The sequence below is a fragment of the Xyrauchen texanus genome, chromosome 14 (genome assembly GCF_025860055.1).
Source record: "Xyrauchen texanus isolate HMW12.3.18 chromosome 14, RBS_HiC_50CHRs, whole genome shotgun sequence".
Taxonomy (NCBI): Eukaryota; Metazoa; Chordata; class Actinopteri; order Cypriniformes; family Catostomidae; genus Xyrauchen; species Xyrauchen texanus.
In genome coordinates, this window is record NC_068289.1 from 33,641,607 (window position 1) to 33,663,382 (window position 21,776).

A 21,776-nucleotide genomic window follows, 5' to 3' on the forward strand; every position below is an offset into this window, starting at 1 on the left:
CAGATTTTTACCCTAATATCAAAGGTCTTACTAGAAAAAAGAAATAATGATCTAACGTGAATTTTCTTGATAAAAAAAAAATATGACCGTGCCTGGTAACACATGTAAATGTAAAATGGCTAGAAATAGCATTTTAGCTTAGTGTTAAGGTTTATTTATCTGTCTGCTCATATGAATGTAACACACCATAAAGTTTTTCAGTGCTTTTGCAAAAGCATTTTGGATCACATAATTTAAATGTATAAATGTTTTCCATCTGAAAAGACTAAATATCAAATTAAATAAATGACAATGAAATGCAACATAATCACTTCAGTAATCAAAATACTTTTTGAATGTAACTGTATTCTAATTACCAATGATGTAAATTGTAACTTTAGTGTAATACAGTTACTTATATTTTGTATTTTAAATACATAATCCTGTTACATGTATTTCGTTACTCCCCAACCCTGGTGATGTAAGAGCTTTATACAGCTTTGTCACAGTGCATTTGCGCATGCCATTGAAGAGTCTATTCCTCACAGCCCCATTTTCATCTTGTCAAAAATAACAATTGGTGCTACTCTGAAAAAGGTATTTTGCATGTATAAGTGCCATTCATGTTGTTAATTCATTGGTATTGGTCTATTGCCCAGTTAGCCAGACCCATAAGAATTTAGTTCACTTTCTCTCCATCATTGACTGCAGAAGGTTAATGTGTGTTAACGGAGAGTCTGTAGGAGTGACTGAAAAATGTTTTTCCATACTGTCTTCACATGACCTCTCCTAAAGTGGACAGTGCAACGGGCCTACCAGTTCATGCAAGTGCAGTGAATCGGGGTCAATTAATTTGTGATGGTATAGGCTTATACTGTTGTCATTGATAATGTAACATGGATGAAGCCCCTGGTCTTCCTGAAAATAGTATGTTTCCCTTCTCTTCCTCATAATATATTATCTGAAAGTAGTAGCCAATATTGTTCTGTTTGATCAACTATGGAATTCCACTGTCAAATGTTTTTGTGTAATTATGTAAATCTATAAATGATGTGTTAGTGTTTTTATTTTTGCACAGAAAATGTACATGATATCAAATTGTTTTTTGAATTGTTATATTGTTAGTCAATTCATAAGAGAAAGGTTGAGAAATACTAAAGAAGTGGGGGCTAAGGTAAAGGAGGTGGAATGAGGTCCCAGGTCACTAAAGACCCGAGGACTGCATTTAAGGGTAAGATAAATATTCATATCAAATGTTTACATTAAAATGATCTGTCAGTGTGATCTGCCATGTGAGTAAGCAATTGGTGAACTTGGATGCCTGAGAGCTTTTTGCATCTCAGAAATCAATATTATTAGATCAATGGCTCTCTGTTGAAGTGCTTTTCCCACAGCACAATCTGGGTCACACATACACAGGGACACAAAAGAACTGCAAAAGGGCCACACAGACCTCAACACATTAAGCTCTGCCGCTCCAGAGAAGATTTAAAATAGCATTTGAAGAGCATACAAAAGGAGAGATTGCAAAATGACCAACTTCACTGATGAAGACCTGGACCACTATTTACAAAATCAGGTGACCTACTTCTGTTGTCATGGATTCTATTAAGTACTGTGATCAAAAACTGAGCAAAGTATTACATTTTATTAATATGACTATATTTGCAGTCAGTTTTCTCTGATAGCTAAATGATAAAGTACGTATTTATGCTGTAATGTTCTGTTGGTTTGTTAACAAACGCTTTGTTGCGGGCCTTTTATTCAGTGTGTTTGATAATAATTTTGTTCAGCTGTATTATTGTCAGGTGGATCTCAGGCATCGTCTGGTTTCAAAGTCTGTGGAAGAAGTGCAGAAAATCATAAAAGCTCTTACAGCTGAGGTCAGCTCAAAGGATGCTCGCTTCCAGTCCATTGCAAACTCTGGTGTTCACAATACAAGCCTCAAAGTAAATAAGAAATACTTCTATTGACTATCAGACAAATAATTACTATTAATTCATTATGGATGCTTTTGTGTATCATCATAATTCCTGTGGTTCTATTTAGGATCAGCCAGCTTTAGCGTCAAAATGGGCCGCATTACTCAGGGGAAAAAGTGCATTCAACCCAGCCATCCAAGTAAGAAAAGTGAATATAAACAGCAAAGCCATACGCTGTAGAATTAATTTAACAGAACATTATAGTTTAAAATGTGTTTTGTGCATGGTAACATCTAAATTATCAGCTTTTATTTAAGTCAAAAATATTATTCAATACAACTAAATCATCCTGACTACTATAGGTTTCACCAATGAAAGTAGTTTGCAACAGTCAGGTTAGGTAAAATAGATCCTTAAAGGGACAGTTGACCCAAAAATTTTAATTCCCTGATAATTTACTCACCCTCATATTGTTGCAAACCTGTACTACTTTCTTTCATCTGTGGAACACTAAAGAAGATGATAGGCAGATTTGCAGCCTTAGTCACCATGCAATGAATGAGTAGTGACTGAAGCTCTCAGCCCTTAACATTCTGCTAAACTACCTCTGTAACTATATAGTGCATTGTTCATTTGCAGTGTGTTAAATGTGTACAGTTTGCATTGGATTGTGGATTTCCTGTTACATTCGGATTGTAAAATGTACTTATTCCTCCAGGTGCTCACTCCCACTCTGTTCCTGATCTCAGTGCCTCTGCGGGGCTTGATGGGCTATAAGGGGAGGCGAACGCGACAGTGGCGGTACTACACGCTTAGCGGCTCTCGTCTCCTCTCACCTGTCCGTGAGCCAGAGAAGCTCCACCAGTGGCTGGAATTGGAGTGTTTTCTCAACTCAAATCAGGAGTGGCATGATACCCGCATGACCATAGAGGGTGATATTGTGCCAGCTAAGGTGGTGAATGTCTTCAAGGAGCATCTGGAGACATCCATAAAGACCTGTGGACTAACAAGTCAGAGTATTCATAGTGTCCCCTTGTTTACTCACACAGTAAAATAGAGAGCACATTGGAGTGTGTGAGAGAGAGAAAGCAAGAATCGATTTGTTATTTATATTATTTCTAATTCTATCCTGTCAGGGTTCGCACAGTCATTGAAACCTTAGAAATATCTGGGAATTTTTCAATTGTGTTTTCCAAGCCTGGAAAAGTTATGGAACTTAAAGGGATAGTTCACCCAAAACCTCTTTTCATTTATTCACTCTAATGCCATCCCATATGTGTATGACATTCTTTCTTCTGCTGATCACAAAAAAAAAAAAAAAAGATTTTTAGAATTTTGTAAGTCCTCACAATGCAAGTGAATGGGTACCAAAATGTTTAAGCTCCAAAATGACATAAAGACAGTATAAAAGTAATCCATAAGACTCCAGTGGTTAAATCCATATCTTCAGAAATGATATGATAGGTGTGGGTGAGAAACAGATCAATATTTAATATTTTACTATCAATCTCCACTTTCACTTTAACATTCTTCTTCTTTTTTATTTTTTATTTGCATTCTTTGTGCATATTGCCACCTACTGGGCAGGGAGGAGAATTTATGGTAAAAACAGACTTGAATATTAATCTGTTTCTCACCCACACTTATCATATATCTTCTGAATATATATATATATATATATATATATATATATATATATATATATATATATATATATATATATATATATATATATATATATTGTTTTTATTTTTATTTTTTTATTCAACAACTAGAGTCTTCTGCATTACTTTTATGCTGCATTTATGTGCATTTTGGAGCTTACAAATTTTGGTACCCATTCCCTTCCACTGTGTGGACCTAAAGAGCTGAAATATTTTTCAAAAAATCTTTGTTTGTGTTCAGAGTTGAAGAAAGTAAATCATACACATCTGGGATGGCATGAGGGTGTGTAAATGATGAGAAACCTTTCATTTTTAGGTGAACTATCCCTTTCATAAAATCTTAAAAGTCATAACTTTTTTATATTGAATATACATTTTCCTAGTTTTGTTCTGCTAAAATATTTAATCGGCTTGATATTGCACTTATATAGAGATTGTGTTGATGAACACTTATCTAAACACATATACTCACATAGCCTAATAAGATATTCATACATGCATACGGGACATGGCCAAATGGGACATGTTCCTGGATCATAGTCCTTTGTGGTCCTGGAATAACTTTCATATCAAAAACATCATAGGTCAAACCCTATTCTTAACTCTAACCCACCCCTAAAATCTGGTTGATAGGAATGTTGATCTAGGGACATATTCTTTATGGGTGCACTATTCATAAATTATAACAGCATAGACTGATTCATGCAACAGCATTATAACATTAAGTAAATTATCCTCATTAAAGTTGTTCCTTGTCTCTTAAAACTCTTTTCACCTTTCTGTGTCAGATAAGGTGAGTGTGCTGGAGTCTGTCGGGTCAGTGGTGCGTGTTGCTGTGGAAACATCAGAGGCACAGATTGAGGTGGATCTGGTTCCTACAGTGGAGCTAATGAACTGCTGGCCAAAGAGAGCTCGGTGGCCCCGCCTTTTTCGGAGATGGCCCTCTACAGAGCGTGCTCGCTGCATTAAGGTCAGTGGGAATGCTGTGAATAATTAGCACAATCAAGTTCTTAATAATCATTGTTTTTCAGGGCTATAACAACTTGTAATAATAAAGAAAATGCTTCTGTATTTTTGGTGGGGTCCATATTGTAAACTGGGATTTTTTCATTTAAACAGAATCAGAAAGTTTCAGGTTTGGGAAAATTTTCAAACAAAGAAAGGTTATGACATAAAATATATTCTGCACTATTTCTTGGTCAGTGATCATATGTAAACAAATTGTTTGCATGTAAACTCATTTATACAAAAGGTTGGATTTCCTTGACTCCATAAAAACACACAATATGCTCTTTGGAACATTATTTCATTATTCTGGAATAACATGGATCAGCAGGTTTCGCACAAACTTGTGCACTCAAGGCATGCTCTAGTGCATGCTGTCATTAAAGCAAAAGCAGATACCAAATACTGATAAATTCTGAAATTCGCATATATTCGAATGCTTATGCAATATAAATTTTAATTAAACAATGTGAATTACATTCGAAAAATAGCGTTTTCACTCCCATTGTGTCAGTCCAATTGTCTGTCATATTGTAAGTTTTGCTTAGAATTGGTGGCTTTTTTAAATTTGTATGTTTATTGCTTGCTCTCCTTGACTAACACAGCTGATAGCAGATACATATTTCCCTTAATTGTCTGGCTAAAAAATGTAATTTGCAAGGTGACAACAGTGGTGATTTTTGTGATCTAAGTAAGCTTTTATTCATGATTAACTACTGTATGTTGTACTAGGTAACAAAATATGCGCTGAGTAATGTTTACATAAAATAAAATAATACTTAATCTAAATAAATTCCTTACAGTCTTTTGGATACAATCTAATGGCCACATCAAACTACCACTGGCTGCTGTCTTTCTCACGGGCGGAGCAGGTGCTGTTGAGTAATATAGATGAGGATGGCGGTTGCCGCAGGAAGTGTTACCGTGTGGTCAGACAGCTCAAGGAAGATGTCTGGTGTCCTGGAAGCAAACCTGTCATCACTGCCTACCACCTACAGGTACTAGACTAATCCCTCCCAACAGCCTTTTTGCTTCTTTTTGTCACTTTTTATTTTAACACTCTGATAGTTTCATTAAAGGAATAGATACTTTTTACTTTTCTCTCTTCCTCACACAATGCTATTTAATGACAAATAATATCTTGCAAGTTGATGCATTATAATGTTTGTGTTACATAACCAGCTAAATTTACAAGCTTATTCCCATGCAGTCAAGTTGTATGGTATAGCAAACGCAACACAAATGTCACAAGTCGACACAAGATCCGAAAGTGTCAAGCCCAAAATGTACAGTACACTGGTCATACACGTACAGGATGCATGATGCATATCTCGGCATCAGCAGATTTTTCTTACCGCGTCTTTGAACGTGGAGTTATTTGCACTTATTTTTGGGTCCACTAGGTGGCAACACTTACAGTACATTTTGAGCCGTTGCTGTCACGAAGAAGCACTAGAAGCTGTAATTTATATTAAATATCAGAAGATGATGTTGGTATAAACAACAGCAGTGCATGCACAAGTCAAGACCGTGTGTTTAAGGAGGTCTGGAGATATCTGCATTTTTATAACTCGAGTTCGAGGAATATAAAGACATCTTTATGGGTCTAAACTCCTGAAGAGAAAATCCGGTGTCTCATTACAATTTTAGCATGCATGCACCAACCATCTGTGTATTCGCACACAGTTATATGTAGCATAATTTGATAGGTTCATGTTCGACTGTATGCAGACGCTGAGCGCTCACATCAAAATTGAAGTATACCCAGGGCTTTGTACAGTATAAGCACCACAAAAAGATCTGGTGGCTTCAGAAATTATGCTTTTCATCTCACACTCTTAGTAAGGTTTAGGGAAGGCAGGTAGGTTATGTTGATTTAAAACTAGATAGAGCATTAACCTTAAAAACCTAATCTTTTTGGTAGAACATATAACTTGTTTAACGCCATAAGGTGGACATTTTACTTCAGAACTACCATGTAATGTCATTTTGAAAAATTTTCACACAGTGACATAATGTTCATGAGATCAGGCTGTTTATATGGCTGTTTTACTGTAACATTCCAACTGCATGCATAAAAGTCACATTTCAAATACAATATTATGCAATTCTAATTGTAACTGTATATATTTTCCCTCTGTGCTTTCATTGTCTCTCTAGACACTGCTGTTTTGGACCTGTGAGAAGTACGCCTGCACCAGGGACTGGAGAGACATCAGGGGATGTGTATTACGACTGGTGCAGAAGCTGTATAAGTGTGTTAGCCAGCACTATCTCCGCCATTACTTCATACGATCCCACAACCTTCTGAAATACAGCAATACAAATGAGTTAGATGACGTGGCAAAGAAGATCAGTAATTTCCTGGACAATCCAGGGACATACATTCATTAGAAGCATCCTCTGACTGTTAGATGGCATAGATCTGTGTTAGCTGTGCTCTGTTTGTATGACTGCATCATATTGATGATATGTTCATTATAGGCTGTGGTTGACTAAAGTAATATATGTCTTTTCTCCTTATTCCTCATTACTGAAATTTTCAGCAGAATCATGATGTCAGCTTTCTTAACAGCAGGCCTAATTCATGAATACAGGACATGAACTATGTTGAACTATATAGAATTATAATAAATTATTCTATGTTGTAGTATACTTTTAAAGCTTCTTTTCTCATCACAAATGCACATTTGCTTAATAAAGGGAATGTAAAACATCAAGTCTATAGTGTGACATGAACACTATACACACAGTTTTTAAATTGTATTGATTTTTTATTGTATTAAAATAACATTTATAATGGTGATTTGTTTCAAAATACATCCCATTTTCCAATTTCCTGTTTAATAATGGCCCTGAGACAAGCTTCCATGTGGCCCATAGGCATGAATTTCAGTGCCTTGACTGGATAGTAATTAGTGTGCATGTATATTTGGTATGGCAACATACACTCACCTAAAGGATTATTAGGAACACCATACTAATACTGTGTTTGACCCCCTTTCGCCTTCAGAACTGCCTTAATTCTACGTGGCATTGATTCAACAAGGTGCTGAAAGCATTCTTTAGAAATGTTGGCCCATATTGATAGGATAGCATCTTGCAGTTGATGGAGATTTGTGGGATACACATCCAGGGCACGAAGCTCCCATTCCACCACATCCCAAAGATGCTCTATTGGGTTGAGATCTGGTGACAGTGGGGGCCATTTTAGTACAGTGAACTCATTGTCATGTTCAAGAAACCAATTTGAAATGATTCAAGCTTTGTGACATGGTGCATTATCCTGCTGGAAGTAGCCATCAGAGGATGGGTACATGGTGGCCATAAAGGGATGGACATGGTCAGAAATAATGCTCAGGTAGGCCGTGGCATTTAAACGATGCCCAATTGGCACTAAGGGGCCTAAAGTGTGCCAAGAAAACATCCCCCAAACCATTACACCACCACCACCAGCCTGCACAGTGGTAACAAGGCATGATGGATCCATGTTCTCATTCTGTTTACGCCAAATTCTGACTCTACCATCTGAATGTCTCAACAGAAATCGAGACTCATCAGACCAGGCAACATTTTTCCAGTCTTCAACTGTCCAATTTTGGTGAGCTCTTGCAAATTGTAGCCTCTTTTTCCTATTTGTAGTGGAGATGAGTGGTACCCGGTGGGGTCTTCTGCTGTTGTAGCCCATCCGCCTCAAGGTTGTGCGTGTTGTGGCTTCACAAATGCTTTGCGGCATACCTCGGTTGTAACAAGTGGTTATTTCAGTCAAAGTTGCTCTTCTATCAGCTTGAATCAGTCGGCCCATTCTCCTCTGACCTCTAGCATCAACAAGGCATTTTCAGCCCACAGGACTGCCGCATACTGGATGTTTTTCCTTTTCACACCATTCTTTGTAAACCCTAGAAATGGTTGTGCGTGAAAATCCCAGTAACTGAGCAGATTGTGAAATACTCAGACCGGCCCGTCTGGCACCATCAACCATGCCACGCTCAAAATTGCTTAAATCACCTTTCTTTCCCATTCTGACATTCAGTTTGGAGTTCAGGAGATTGTCTTGACCAGGACCACACCCCTAAATGCATTGAAGCAACTGCCATGTGATTGGTTGATTAGATAATTGCAATAATGAGAAATTGAACAGGTGTTCCTAATAATCCTTTAGGTGAGTGTAGAACCACAGCACATCCAATGCAGGAACAATTAGTTCTGCTCTCCGGCAGAGGGCACTGTGATTACAACAACACATTTTACAAGCGTTGTTAATATCTTGTGTAAACAGAGCAAAGGTATAGGTATGTAAGTTATGAATAAACTTTTTTATTTTTCATTCTCCCTAGAAGATAGGCTATGTTATGATACAAACGTGGAGCAAGCTAGACTCAATGCGACCGTGATTTAACAATTTTATTTTTGTTTTCCTGACTTTAAACTAGAATAAGTGGTCAGGTAAACTAATACGGTGCAAAAGTAGAAATGTGCAATTTTTAACATTATCTTAACAGAAGTATATGACTGAATCAACCTTACTACATTAGGTTTAGCCAGCTTAAGTAGTGTTAAGTGTTTGATCAAGTGGACATAACACCTTAAGGTAACAACTGCACATAACCACTGTTAAGATTACAATGGTGTAATAGCAATTACACTGATAGTTTAATGGTTGGTAATAATACTGTGCTAAGATAAACTAATTTGTGGCCACCTGTGCTTTTTTATTATTATTGTTTTTCTATATGTACACTAGATGGACATCTTTGACTGTTGCATGTGTCATACTGTGTTTTCAGTGTCTTGCACAAGATTGCTGCATTTTTTAGAGGCTGTGTTTATGGACCCTTTTCACACTTCCATGTTCACGAAGCAGAAGTCATCATAGTTAGTAAACTATGGTTGCGATCGTGAAGAACAGTAATTAACCAGTGCCACTACAGTGCTCCCATTTGCATGAATTCTAAAATAAACATCCAGATTTATGTTTTCATGGATTTCAAAAAGATGTTGAACTTTTTACGAGCTTGGTGGGTTCAGGCAATTAAACACCAAGGAGATCACTGAGGTGCACAGAACGGGGGCAGCAGGTGCGCAAGCCCCTGCCCCTTTCTTTCACAAAGCTAAAAGTGCCCTTTTGGTCATCCAGAAAAGGGGAGAAAGTTTATTAAATTAAAATAGTTTGATGAAACAAAATTAAAATCCTGTTATAATCTCACAATAAATCACAGCTTCTTACATCTTATTGCTTAAGGTGCTGTGTGTCATTTTTGTAATGGCTCTGATCCTTAAGATATTCCTTGGTGGATATCCCAAAAGTGTAAACACTGAGACATTTAAAACATCAGTGTTGGCAATGTTCTTTATTTTACATCCAGTGGTGGAAAAAGTACTCAATTTCCATACTTAAATAAAAGTACAGATATCGCTCAAAGTTATTACTTAAGTAAAAGTAAAAGTCATCCATTAAATTACTAAAGTAAAAGTAAAAAGTCCCTGGTTTTTAAAAATAATTAAGTACTAAAAAGAAAAAGTACTACAAATTCAAATCCTTTCATCTTGTGACCCATTCATGTTGTTATATTTAAAGCCATATAATTGAGTCTCGTTTAGGTAATTTTGGATACAATAGATATTAAAATGTATACTTAATATTTTCTCTTCAATTTTCAAATGCTTGTTATTTTTTATTTTTATATATTTATTTGTTCTAGTGGAAAAAGCTAGGGACTGGAAATGCAAATTGGCTTGTGCTATAATCTCTATACAATGCATCTCTCTTTTTTAATTTGATTGTGCTACAAATAAATAAATAATACAAAATAAATCAGTAGTTCAATATACAAAAGGTGAATAAGGTTCATAAGAATCATTCAGCAAGACAAAATAAGACAGAGGTTAAATAATTTAGTTTAGTTTATTCTACTTGAAACTCAAATGAATCGTCCTTTAATACAGTTCATGTACACTAATCCTCCGAACAAACCGATTGACTAAAATTAATCAAACTTTCCAATGCTTCATATGAGAGAGAGGGTGGTTTAGGATAGCTGCAAATGCATGAATAGTCCAAAGGAACCGATTCACTGACTTTCTAAAGATTCATAAGAAAGAGCTGATTACGAGAGCATGTTTGATCAGTCTTTTTGAATAGCGTACACATAAACAAGTGCTCATATGTGTGAAATCATCAGTAAAATTGTCAAATTCCGGGACATTTTGCGAATGGAATTAAAATTTTCCAGGAAAGTTGGCCAAAAACCGGGACGATGCCGGGAAAACACAAGTAGGTATAGCTGCAGGCCGGAGACCTCCAAATTGGGGCAGAATCTCCAAAAGAGGGTAGGATTACTCCAGAAGGGGCTTGCGCCAACTCCAAAAGGGAGCATCATTTTCACTCACAGTTAAGGTTTGGGAAAGGTTTAGGTAAGGGGCCCCCTATATCTGTAATGACGATTTGGAGTACACGGCCCTTTTTGGAGCAATACCCTTCTCGAATAACATGGATTACTGGCGACTCGACATGAGCGCTCTTTACAGCACACACAGAAATATGCACACATGAGAGTTTTAAAGCAGCTGAGAAACAGTAAGTGGATACCAAACTGAGTTGATGTGGCAACCGGTTTTCCATTCAACATCATCCATGAATAAAGCAAAATTATGTTGAAAAAACGAATCGGTTACTAACGTAACCTCGGTTCTCTCTAGATGAGGGAACGAGTATTGCGTAAGCTAGCTTACGCTACAGGAAAGATTCATCTTTTCTGAGATATTGAAGCCAAAAAATTATCCTTAATTTTGTATCCATTGTCAACGCAGTGCGGCAGCTGCAGACCTTGAGCGGGCTAGCTAGCGAGCTCATAGGTTGCTCTGCGGCAACTGCTGCAGCCTATAGATGAGCTTGGGCGAACTCGCGTCCAATGAGAGGCGTCCGCGCGCTCACTGCATCAAAGCCCGCCAAAATGGGCATGACTAGAGTGCATATAAGCGTAGTTCGTAGGCTGGAACCCTGGTTTTCATTGAATGAAGCGAAAAATCGCTCGTGGCACGAGCGACGGCCGGTTACGCAATACTCGTTCCCTCATCTAGAGAGAACCGAGGTTACGTTAGTAACCGATTCGTTCTCTTACGAGAGGTTCTCTCGTATTGCGTAAGCTAGCTTACGCTACGGGAACCCTTTGTCAACGCCGTGCGCGCCAAGCATCCACTGCATGAGCCCCAGGGAATTAAGGGGGACCCGGGGGAGCCCTTGTGAGTGGGGAATTAATATTTGGCCAGCAAGAGTGCGGTGTGTGTGTAGTACATAAGCACATAGACAGAGCGGCGGTACCGGTCTGTGTGGAATGTGTCCCATTAATGCAGCTCACCAGGGGAGCTGTAGCGTATTAAACCGCTAGCAGTTTAGTCTGCAGAGCGGGTACTTCCAGATTGTAAAATCTGACAAAGGTGGAGGGGGAAGCCCAGCCCGCTGCCACACATATGTCGTGAATGGAAATCCCGCTGGACCATGCCCACGAGGAGGCCATGCCTCTAGTGGAGTGAGCCCTAATGCCTAGCGGGCATGGTAGGTCTTTTGATGCGTACGCGGCAGCAATAGCGTCCACTATCCATCTGGACAGTGTCTGTTTCGAGGCGGCGAGACCTTTGGTGCGCCCTCCAAACGAAACGAAAATCTGCTCAGAGCGTCTGAAAGATGCGGAGCGCACAGTATACAATCTCAGTGCTCTGACTGGGCAAAGGAGATTGGCGTTGCGTTCGCTATCAGATGCTGGTAGCGCCGACAAGGAAATGATCTGTGCTCTGAAAGGAGTACAGATCACCTTGGGGACATAGCCGTGTCTAGGCTTTAAAATGACCTTGGAGTCACTTGGTCTAAACTCAAGACACGCAGCGCTAACAGACAGCGCGTGAAGATCTCCCACCCGTTTAACTGATGATAGGGCAGTTAGAAAAACGGTTTTAAGTGAGAGGTGTTTCACATCCACGGATTGAAGCGGTTCGAAGGGAGGGGCTTTCATAGCTTCGAGAACTATAGAAAGATCCCAGATAGGAACCGATGGGGGGGCGCGGAGGGTTCATCCTTCTAGCTCCCCTGAGGAAGCGGATGACCAGCTCGTTTTACCCTGTGACTGGCCGTGCAGGGGTTCAGCGAACGCCGCGACGGCCGCCACGTACACTTTGAGCGTGGATGGGGATCTGCCCTTATCCAGCAGCTCTTGTAAAAACACGAGCAGCGGCGATACCGCACATGTCCGTGAGTCCAGGTCTCTGTCGGTGCACCATTTTGAAAACACAGACCATTTTGACGCATAGAGTCTTCTCGTGGAGGGGGCTCTAGCGTGTATGATGGTGTTTATTACTCCTTCTGGCAAAGCGACGGGTAGTCGTTGATCACCCACGCGTGTAGCGCCCAGCGCTCTGGGTGGGGATGCCAGATCGTGCCGCGAGCTTGCGAGAGGAGATCTGCTCTCACTGGGATGGGCCACGGGGCTGTCAGTGACAGCTGCGTAAGCTCCGGGAACCATGTTTGATTCTCCCAGCGCGGGGCTATGAGGAGCACCGAGTGGCGCGTTTCCCTGATCCTCTGCATTACCTGTGGCAATAGCGAGACGGGAGGGAAGGCGTAAAGCAGGCGGTTGGGCCAGTCCTGGGCCAGAGCGTCCTCGCTTTTCGAGAAAAATATTGGGCAGTGAGAGTTCTCTTCTGACGCAAAGTGGTCTATCTCTGCTCTGCCGAATATGCGCCATAACGTCTGGACTGTTTGAGCATGCAGGGACCATTCCCCTGGGGGAATATTGTCTCTGGACAGTCTGTCTGGGCCGTCGTTCAGGTGGCCTGGCACGTGCGTCGCCCTCAGCGAGCGCAGGTGGCACTGGGATCAACTCAATATGCGTTTCGTCAGATGGAAGAGGTTCCTGGATCTGACACCGCCCTGACGGTTTAGATAGGATACCACAGATCTGTTGTCCGAACGGACCAGGACGTGGTGACCCTGAATGACCGGGAGGAAGCGCACGAGCGCGTACTCGACCGCTATCATTTCCAGACAATTTATGTGAAGGAGCTTTTCCTGAACTGACCATAGGCCAAAAACCGGAGAGCCCTCGCAGACCGCGGCCCAACCCGTGTTGGACGCGTCTGTCGAAATGACATTTCGGCGAGATACAGCTCCCATCGTCACTCCCCGCTGGTACCATTCGGCCACTGTCCAGGGCTGCAGAGCTGAGATACAGGTCTGAGTCACTCTGATCGGCTGGCGGCCTGTGGCCCAAGCCCGGCGAGACGCGCGGGTGTTTAGCCAATGCTGAAGCGGGCGCATGCGCCGTAAACCCAGCTGAAGTACTGCTGCGGCTGAGGCCATGTAACCTAGCACTCTCTGAAATTTTTTCAGAGGCGTGAGGCTATTCATCTGAAAGGACGCGGCTAGTCGCTGAACACGGCGCACGCGCTGTGTAGATAAGCGAGCCGTCATTGCCACTGAGTCTAGTTCTATTCCAAGGAAGGAAATTGCCTGACTGGGCTGTAGTGAGCTCTTGGTCCAATTGACTGCAAGGCCCAAACTGTTCAGATGACTGAGGAGAACTGTCCTGTGAGACAGGAGCTCCGTATGTGATTGTGCCAAAATCAGCCAATCGTCCAAATAGTTCAGAATTCGCAAACCCTGACTCCGCAGGGGTGCGAGCGCTGCGTCCATGCACTTCGTGAAAGTACGGGGTGCTAAGGACAGGCCGAACGGAAGGACGGTGTATTGATAAACCTGGCCGTCGAAGGCGAATCTCAAGAATGGCCTGTGACGGGGATTTATCTGAATCTGAAAGTATGCATCTTTCAGATCGAGAGAAATAAACCAGTCCCCCTGGCGCACATGCGCGAGGAGTTTGCTGGTTTTAAGCATTTTGAACGGTCTTTTTGCAAGCGCTTTGTTCAAAACCCTGAGATCTAATATTGGTCTGAGGCCGCCGTCTTTCTTGGGGACAAGAATATAACGGCTGTAAAACCCCGACTCGCTCAGAGGCGGCGGAACTCTCTCTATGGCCCTTTTGCACAGAAGGTTTGCTATTTCTGAACGAAGCATGCATGCTGCTTCCGTGTTCACAGTAGTTTCGAGCCGCGCTCTGAAGCGAGGAGGACGGCGATCGAACTGTAGCAAATAGCCCTGTTTTATTGTGCTTAACGCCCATTCGGATATCCCTGGAATATCTTCCCACGCTTTGAAGCGTAATGTTAGAGGGTGAATGGCCAAATCGCCCTGATTGCCGCACACAGCGCGCTGAACAGAATGTGTGAGCGCACTTAGTGTGTTTATGCATGACTGCTCGCAGACAGCAGAGACAGGCTGTTCTGTGAGTGACTTCCCGATTGGGGTAAATGGGGAAAGAGTCACATCTGATAAGTGATGTGCGAGCATAGTCACGGGCACGGGACTTACATGCGGAGAGGTGTTTGCTGGCTGTGTGACAGAGCAGGCAGAGGAGGGGCGCGCGCACGGGCTCGTGGGCGCGTTTATTAACTCTAACACTCGAGCGGTTCGTAACCGCTTTATGTGAGTGTGCTCTGATAGGGACACGGGATGTGTAATGCTTGTGTGTAGTGGTGAACACTGGGTTGTGGGCACATTTTCTACACATAGGGCATGTTTGCTCTTTACAAGATTTCTTTGGGTCGCCGTGAAAACGCCGTTTGAGCGCAGGAAAGCGGGTGTTAACACCGGCTTGTTGGCTGCTGAATCTACCACTGTAGTAGCCTGAGAGAAGGGGACTGACAGGGGGCGAAGCTTTGACGGTGGTCTGGCCGCGGCGGGACTGATCCGTCGTTTTGAGGGATGGGCTCCGGCGAGGCAATCGCTTCTACCACTGGTTCCGGCAGCCTTTGAGAGCGGCGCTTTTTTCTGCGCGGCTGAATAGAAGGCGGCGCGGCGGATTCGGTCCTGAGCGCTTCGAGTCGAGCCCGCAGTGTCGACATCGGCAGCTCCTCGCAGAGATCGCATCCGCCTTCAGCGAGGGCGAGCTCTGCATGCCCCAGTCCCAGGCAGAGAGCGCAGATGATGTGGCGGTCTCCGGTGCTGAGAGGGGCGCGGCATGAGGCGCAAGTGGAGCGAGGCATCTTTAAAAAGACGCTCGTACTCTTTTGTGAAGTTCTTAAGAACTAGCTTGCTTTAAAAAGGATACGTCGCCGGATGGCGTAGCTCGCAGGACGGCTGAAGGTGGCAAAGACGGCCGGCTTCTTCGAGCGCTGTCCACGCTTGCTTGATGCCCCTCGAACGGCGACGCGGCTTCTGGTTCAGAGATGCGAAGAGCTTCGCTGAAGAGATGAAAATCAGGGTTCCAGCCTACGAACTACGCTTATATGCACTCTAGTCACGCCCATTTTGGCGGGCTTTGATGCAGTGAGCGCGCGGATGCCTCTCATTGGATGCGAGTTCGCCCAAGCTCGTCTATAGGCTGCAGCAGTTGCCGCAGAGCAACCTATGAGCTCGCTAGCTAGCCCGCTCAAGGTCTGCAGCTGCCGCACTGCGTTGACAATGGATACAAAATTAAGGATAATTTTTTGGCTTCAATATCTCAGAAAAGATTAATCTTTCCCGTAGCGTAAGCTAGCTTACGCAATACGAGAGAACCTCTCGTAAGAGAACTCCTACTGTAATAATCCACAGACTCTTAGAAGAGTCCTCCTTTGTTCCTCGTATTCTGTGGCTTATATTCAGCGATGAAAACATTTACATAGCTGGGGTAAACTTTAACTTATCTATCTTATTTGGAAGCATGTTTAATTCATCTTACCTCAATGGTCTAACACAGACTCCATGAGCGCATGCGCTGAGTGTCTGCTCGCTCTGGCTGCTGTCAATCAAACTCACTGCTCTCTCTTCATTATGAATGAAACAAACTTTTTTTAATCAGGGTGACGAGTAACAAGATGGTCTGTATCCATATTTGTTTGGCTGAAAAATGTAGCGAAGTAAAAGTTTCAACAAATTTAAAAAGCTACTTAAGTTCTGTAATTAAGTATTTGTACTTAGTTACTTTACACTACTGTTTAGATACATAATTAATATTATGCATAATAGGATTAACATTTGTCTTCATAGCAAAATTAGAAAGACTGGACTTTCTCTCTTTTCTTCTAACTGTCGGAAAGCTCTGCCCTTTGGGCCTGTTTTTTGAATATAACTCTCTTGTGTTTATATGTTGTGTCATGAATTTTAATGCAGTCTTTTTCACTCTCAGTGAATTGTAAGAAACAAGTGGGTCTTTGTTTTAGGTGCCAGGCGCCAACTCATGCATCCCGAAAGCCTGGGAGACCCTCCTCCTTTTTCTGTCTGTCTTTCATTCTTTCTCTTTCTCTTCATCTTTTTATACCCCTCTCTCATTCTCTTCCAATTGTTTGTTTTGTTATTAGACTGGAGTCTTAGGAAAACTCCTTATAAAATCTAAACTTTTAGCACAAGGATCCTGCATCAGTTGTGTTTTGGATCTTGTACTATAGAATTGTGTAGTGATGAATTACCCTTGAGGAAGGTTGAGTTCATTGAAGGTAATTGCCTCAATGAGTGGCCGAGAGAACATTCCCTTGGACGGTGGTATACATAGTGGCCCTCTCTTTCACTCTTTATTACTCTTTTTTTTCATGCTGGCTTTGAAAAGGGACAATTGTGCTTAACATCCTGCTGGGATGGTGGCATAGTGGTTTCAATGTGAGACAGCTCTCCTTCTGTAAGCTGGGTGGCATGGGGCATTGTGTGAAGGCTTGAGCAATAGCACCATTTCCTATAAATATGTCAAATTCAAACATTACTTCACTTAATCTGTTCCTACTAATCATTCAGATGCAGCATAGGCATCCATTGAATGCAGGATGGCTACACAAATGTGGACAGGTGATATACTGTATTTATTTTTCAGTATACAAAATTGAAGGCGAAGTGTGTGACTTCTGGTGTCTAGTGGCAACAGAGAATTGCAAAAAATAGACTGTTTTTTTAATTTAATAAGTTCTTGAAGTTTAAGAACAGATTTTAAATTGTTCCCCAAAAAAAATGGTTTTGAAAACTTAAAAGCCTTTTACTAATTATTGAATAAGTTTTAGGAACAGTCCTGAGAGTGTAGTCCATAAACACCACATTTCCGCATCATCAAAACAGATAAATAACTATGTAATATTCCTAAAATTGCCTTGTATATAAATATATAGCAATGACTTTGTCAGCACCTTGAAAGCGGCTGCCATCAAACTTTGGACTTTAATTTACAGTGATGAGTAAGTTTTGAGCAAATAGGCCCCATGATAGACAACATCCAGCATATGCATACATTCATAACAAAATTGTTGCGTCAACCAAACTTCTTACATCAAGTGAAAATCATGATTTGTTCCTAAAACAGAAATCTAATTTCTATTTCACCTTACTAACTGCTGTATATGGTATACAAAGGTCAACTGGCTCTAACAAGGACAGAATGAGATGTGGAAGGCCAGATGTACAACTAAACAAGAGGATAAGTACATCAGAATCTCTAGTTTAATAAATAGATGCCTCACATGTCCTCAGCTGACTGCTTCATTGAATTCTACCCACTCAACAGTTTCATACAACAGTAAAGAAAAGACTCAGGGGTGCAGGCCTTATGGTAAGAATGGCAAAGGTAATTAGAAACTAAAAAGAAAAGGTTAGAGTGGGCAAAGAAACACAGACATTAGACAACAGATAATTGGAAAAGAGTGTTGTGGATTTTAACCCCACTGAGCTTGTGTGGGATCAGCTAGACTGTACATGTAAGGTGCATGAGAAGTGCCCAACAAGACAGCCACATCTATGCCAAGTGCTATAGGAAGTGTGGGGTGAAATATCACCTGAGTATCTGGAAAAACTGACAGCTAGAATGCCTAGGATCTGCAAAGCTGTTATTGCTGCACATGGATGATTTTTGATGAGAACTCTTTGAAGTAGTTTAATTAGAATAGTAGAATTGTAATAGTAATTTTTCACTTTATTAATGCATTGTGATCAGTTGAATGCCACTTTGGTGAATAAAAGTACCAACTTCTTTCCATAAGAGCAAAATATGTACATTATTCCAAACTTTTGGCCACCAGTGTGTATATATAGAAAATAAAAGAGTTGATCCTTGTGGTACCCCTTTACCAGGCACGTGACGTGGGCTTTGAGACTGGGCAAGCATCAAAAGTTTTTAATACACATTATTAAACAATGTGCCCAAAACACACACTTCAAGACCAGATTGTTTTAAATTCAGGACAGTAATATTGCTCATATCACACAAATTAAAGATTATCTTATATTGAGCCAAGCTTGTTTGTGTCCACTCAATCGTGCAATGAAGCATAGTGCCAGAAGAGCTTGTTTTCATACATACAGCAATAAGAAAATACTGCCAGTTACTAGTAGGCTAAGTTTCAACATCACAGGCCTCACACGTCACTCTTCCCACACAGTTCAGAACCACTAGAATGGACAGCAGCAATTAACAAATCTGACCACCAAAGACAACAATAGGACTTTATCACAGTGCGCGTGTTGTCACATCCAGCTCCAAATAGTAGCGTAACCAAACATCCACCCATCAATCTGTCTATGGAGGGTCGCAGTTTAAAAAAAAAATTAAGCCAACTTGGATGCACTTGGCAGCAATTGTTTCTTTGGAGTAACTCAGCACTTCACCATGTGTTATCTAGCACTTTAATGTGTAACAGTATCTGAGCGAGGTGATTATCAGCGCAAAGTTTTCCCAGTTCAGGAGGAGCTGCGCATGCTGTTCAGCTTACTCCCAGAGGATTATTGTACTCAAATCTGAAGCAACAGCGTTTATGTGTTTTAATATCATTGTTTTCACTATTGCAGCATGCTCATCTCCCTTTGTGAGTATAATACAGTTGTAGGCACTGAGATATTTAAATTTGAAATAACCTCTTTTAGGAAAATATTATCTTTTAAAAGCGCTGTCGAAGGGCTCAGGGGCAAAGCTGCTCTGCTGTGCAAAGAAGGAGAAAGCCGCTGATATGCGCCGTAGATCCAACAGCGTATGCTCTTAGAGATGAAGTGAACAGTTTTGTGAATCGCAGCTCGCTGATCATACAACTGGTCTGCTCCGAAGAAAATTTCTGAATGGACAGACGCATTTCCCTCCCTTTATACCCGTATGTCCGGGGGCAGGACATGCAGATTCTGTCTGACAATTTCTCATTGGCCTTTTCTCAAGTTCAGAGATGCACAAGGCTCTCAAGAGAGACCCCTAGTGCAGCTTCTTCGACACAACGTCGAAGTATAACGTACTTATACTCTGTGAAGTGTTCACTGTTCACATACATACTGTTTAAAATATTAAAACAACATAATTTTTTTTTAAACTTCATTATCCCTGAGTAATGATTGTAAGGTTATGTAGATCTGTTTAGAATAAGTATTTGAGACGAATTTTACATAAAATAGGCCATAATATTTCCGAGCTGTGGGCACTGCCATTGAAATAGACTGCAGCGGAAGTTGTTTTATGCTACTAAGCTAAGCTTCCGCTCTGCGAACACGGAAGTGTATGAATGCACAAAGCAAATGTAACGTAGACACGGCAGACTACATTTCTTAATATTTTTTTCAACTGACACTGCGCCCTAATTTTTTAAATATATATATATATATATAACAGACATACATGATTGCCATATCAATACTTCATAGCCTTAGACTAACCAGAAACAAGGACATCAATAACACAATTTTTTTATAAATATATTAATTTACCTTTACTTGAACACAAAATCCATGCATCTCTCCTTGCAGTTACAAATACGGGCGGTAAACAATGCTTTGAATCTAAGTCAGAGAAAGCAAAACATAAAGTACTTATACCTGAGGGCATGCACGTAGAATATGCGGAGGATGAGTGGGACAAGTCCCACCCATCTATAAAACCAAACTTCGTCCTCCATGTGCTAGCCAACATGAGCTCGTCATGTAGTTTCATTTCCATGGCGACCACATCACTCACCCAAGCTGCTTCTCAGCCAACTGCCATTGGTCACAAACTCAACCTGGCACAATACTCTCAACTCATTTTTTTTTACCATGACATCAAGCAATGTAAGTTACCATTTGTCATCCATTGATGTTTTTGATGATGATCCATGATATTATTATGGTATTACAGCTCGCATCTGAAAGCGGAAAAAGCTTAATTATTCATGCAATCGGCACTCGTGTTTACCTTTGCGCTTTTCATCCAACACTGAATCATAGTGGGTAATACAACATTGCCAGAGTGTACAAGTTAATTTGCTCACTTTGACGATTGTGTGTGCCATTTGCTTTCAAATTGTGCCATACAAAGGCAAAATGCAGTAACTACGTCAACACGGTAACTGAGAAAAATTGCTTAATTTTTTTCCATCCAAATATTTATTATCACATTTTCACTCTTCGTTTAAGGAATATTAATTATTTTTAGGATAGTTGAGCCAAACCTGTCACCGTATCAATGTAATTAGTGGGCACCTGGTTTTTTTATCATAAGGAGCTATTTCTACTTGATCTAAACCCCAAAGCTACCTTTTTGTGGTGCTAATTTCATTAAATTAATTCAGTTATATTAAATTATATGTTTGACTTCAAACCAATAACCAGTAATTTAGATGATAGGACATCAAGCACATTTATAGTCTAAAGAGTCTAAGACTGAAAAGAAAGATACCCAATTCCAGTCATGACTCAGATTGGACAAAATGTGTTGTACTGTGTTTTGCCTTTGATATACTGTATACTGCATATAAAAAAAGAATTATCAGGTAGCTTGTGTTATGGTAAAATCATGTGGTAACATCTAAATTAACTGCTTTTTTTAAATGAAAAAGAAAAACATCCTTTAATATGACTGAATCAACTGGATTACATTACTGTTAATTAGATTCATTAGACCAACAAAAGTAATATTTTTAAGATTAGATCAGGTAGAAATAGACCCTCAATTAAAATACTGCTTTTACAATGTTGGCTATATGAGATGTAAAGCTTTCTGGTAAATGATATGAATACATTTTTATGTGGTCCCTTTTAATTTTTTGCCTGTATTTGTTTTTAAAGCTGCATACAGTTGATTCTGGAATTAATTAATTAAAGAATATATAAATATAAATATATATATATATATATCTTATATACTTAAGTGTATTTGTCTTGCACTACACATTCCATCCCCCTCAGTTT

The 21,776-nt window shown here is 40.6% G+C and overlaps 1 protein-coding gene across 1 annotated transcript; it reads left to right on the forward strand.

The window, feature by feature from the left end:
• The first annotated feature begins 1,421 nt into the window (after nt 1-1,421).
• On the forward strand, nt 1,422-7,162 carry mab21l3 (mab-21-like 3). The gene is made up of 7 exons (XM_052142567.1): nt 1,422-1,558; nt 1,788-1,928; nt 2,029-2,100; nt 2,620-2,911; nt 4,354-4,535; nt 5,374-5,568; nt 6,731-7,162. The coding sequence occupies exons 1-7, from the start codon at nt 1,511-1,513 to the stop codon at nt 6,962-6,964; spliced, it is 1,164 nt and encodes a 387-aa protein (XP_051998527.1). The 5' UTR covers nt 1,422-1,510; the 3' UTR covers nt 6,965-7,162.
• The last annotated feature ends 14,614 nt before the right edge of the window (nt 7,163-21,776 follow it).

Excerpts from the sequence above, each read along its gene's own strand:
- mab21l3 (XM_052142567.1), top strand. The coding sequence starts at position 1,511 with ATGACCAACTTCACTGATGAAGACCTGGACCACTATTTACAAAATCAG. Across the intron at positions 1,929-2,028 it reads TTCACAATACAAGCCTCAAA|GATCAGCCAGCTTTAGCGTC; the intron begins GTAAATAAGAAA and ends GGTTCTATTTAG. Across the intron at positions 2,912-4,353 it reads AAAGACCTGTGGACTAACAA|ATAAGGTGAGTGTGCTGGAG; the intron begins GTCAGAGTATTC and ends TTTCTGTGTCAG.